Source organism: Suricata suricatta, chromosome 13 (genome assembly GCF_006229205.1).
Source record: "Suricata suricatta isolate VVHF042 chromosome 13, meerkat_22Aug2017_6uvM2_HiC, whole genome shotgun sequence".
NCBI classification, from domain to species: Eukaryota; Metazoa; Chordata; class Mammalia; order Carnivora; family Herpestidae; genus Suricata; species Suricata suricatta.
Genome location: NC_043712.1, coordinates 47,010,290 through 47,011,612, shown reverse-complemented (window position 1 = coordinate 47,011,612; position 1,323 = coordinate 47,010,290). Strand labels below are relative to the sequence as shown.

The 1,323-nt window shown below is 41.3% G+C and overlaps 1 protein-coding gene across 1 annotated transcript in view; it reads right to left on the bottom strand.

The window, feature by feature from the left end:
* Positions 1-1,161: 1,161 nt before the first annotated feature.
* LOC115275923 (interferon omega-1-like) overlaps positions 1,162-1,323 on the bottom strand; it is a 2,158-nt gene continuing 1,996 nt past the window's right edge. Inside the window, exon 3 of the mRNA XM_029919661.1 lies at positions 1,162-1,315. Coding sequence (XP_029775521.1) covers positions 1,162-1,315 — 154 coding nt within the window. The remainder of the gene's footprint in view (positions 1,316-1,323) is intronic.

Here is a 1,323-nt window from a genome sequence, read left to right as displayed (position 1 = left end):
GAGCCCAAATCAAGAGTCAGATGACACCCAGCCCACTGAGCCACCCACCCTTCCCTTAATGTTGTAAGTTGCTCAGTTATCACATTCCTCACAACTGTTACACACGGTCTTGTCTCCTTGGGGATGGTTGCATTTGTCAAACACCTTGCTTAAGCAGCGTGTTTTCTAAAACCTGAATCTGGGTAGTGGTTGTGTATTGCTTTATATGAAATGTTTCTTTTCTGCTATCATTGCATTTGCAATCTCAGGCTCTGACTGTTTCCTCCAACACCAACCATCCCACAACTCACCTTTCATTGTAGCTGGAGGCAGAGAACCATAAAAGTAGCCCCCACCCCCACCCCCACCGTGGGATAGAGCAGCCAACCTAGGACACCACTTCGCAACTTAAATGGAACACATTTGACATCTCTATTTCATCTGTGCGCCCAAGTGCCCTGCATAGCACACATTCAACTGAGTTTCTTCCATTCTAAGTTCTCCAGCTTCTGCTCACTCTTAGAACTTCACAGTTCTTTTTTTTTCTTTTAATGTTTATTTTTGAGAGAAAGAGAGAGAGAGAGAGAGAGAGAGAGAGAGAGCACACACACACAAGCGGGGGAGAGGCAAAGAAAGAGAAGGAGACACAGAATCTGAAGCCAGGTCCAGGCTCTGAGTTGTCAGCACAGAATGATGCTCTGTTTACATATGACACGAACTGAATGGATGAGAAAATGGATAGATACTACCATCCATTCTTCCATTTGGTTCACATTACCCAGGATTTGGATTTAGGGTTTATGAATAAAGAGACTCAATAAGAATTGATAAGAATTTAATAAGACAAGATACATATTTGATAAAATAGAAAGGTGAATATGTTTTATAAATTTTAATATAGTGTAAGGGAAGTATCTTTTATATAAAAATACAAATATAAATATGATAAGCTATGAGAATAAATAAATAAATAACAATAAATAACATCAGGCCAGTTATCTCTTAGAGATAGATGATCCTGAAGCTGGACTTTCTTTTACATGTTCTTGCTTAATACGGCAACCAAAATATTTGTGGAATTAAAGTCAATAAATTCTGTAATGAAAGCAGGGATGAGAGTCTCTTGAAGCCAGCGGACATAAGCGCAGGGGTGATGTGGCAGGTCAGTCACTGAGAATCAGCTCAAGGTGACCCCAGGTCTCCATCCTTAATTCCTATCCTATCTTGCAAGGTCACGGTGGAGGACAAGGATCTCATGATTTCCAGTCTGACAATTTCCCAGGCGCAGTCGCTGTGTCCCTTCTCTTGCAGGTACAGACGGATGTCCTGGAAGTACCTCTTGAT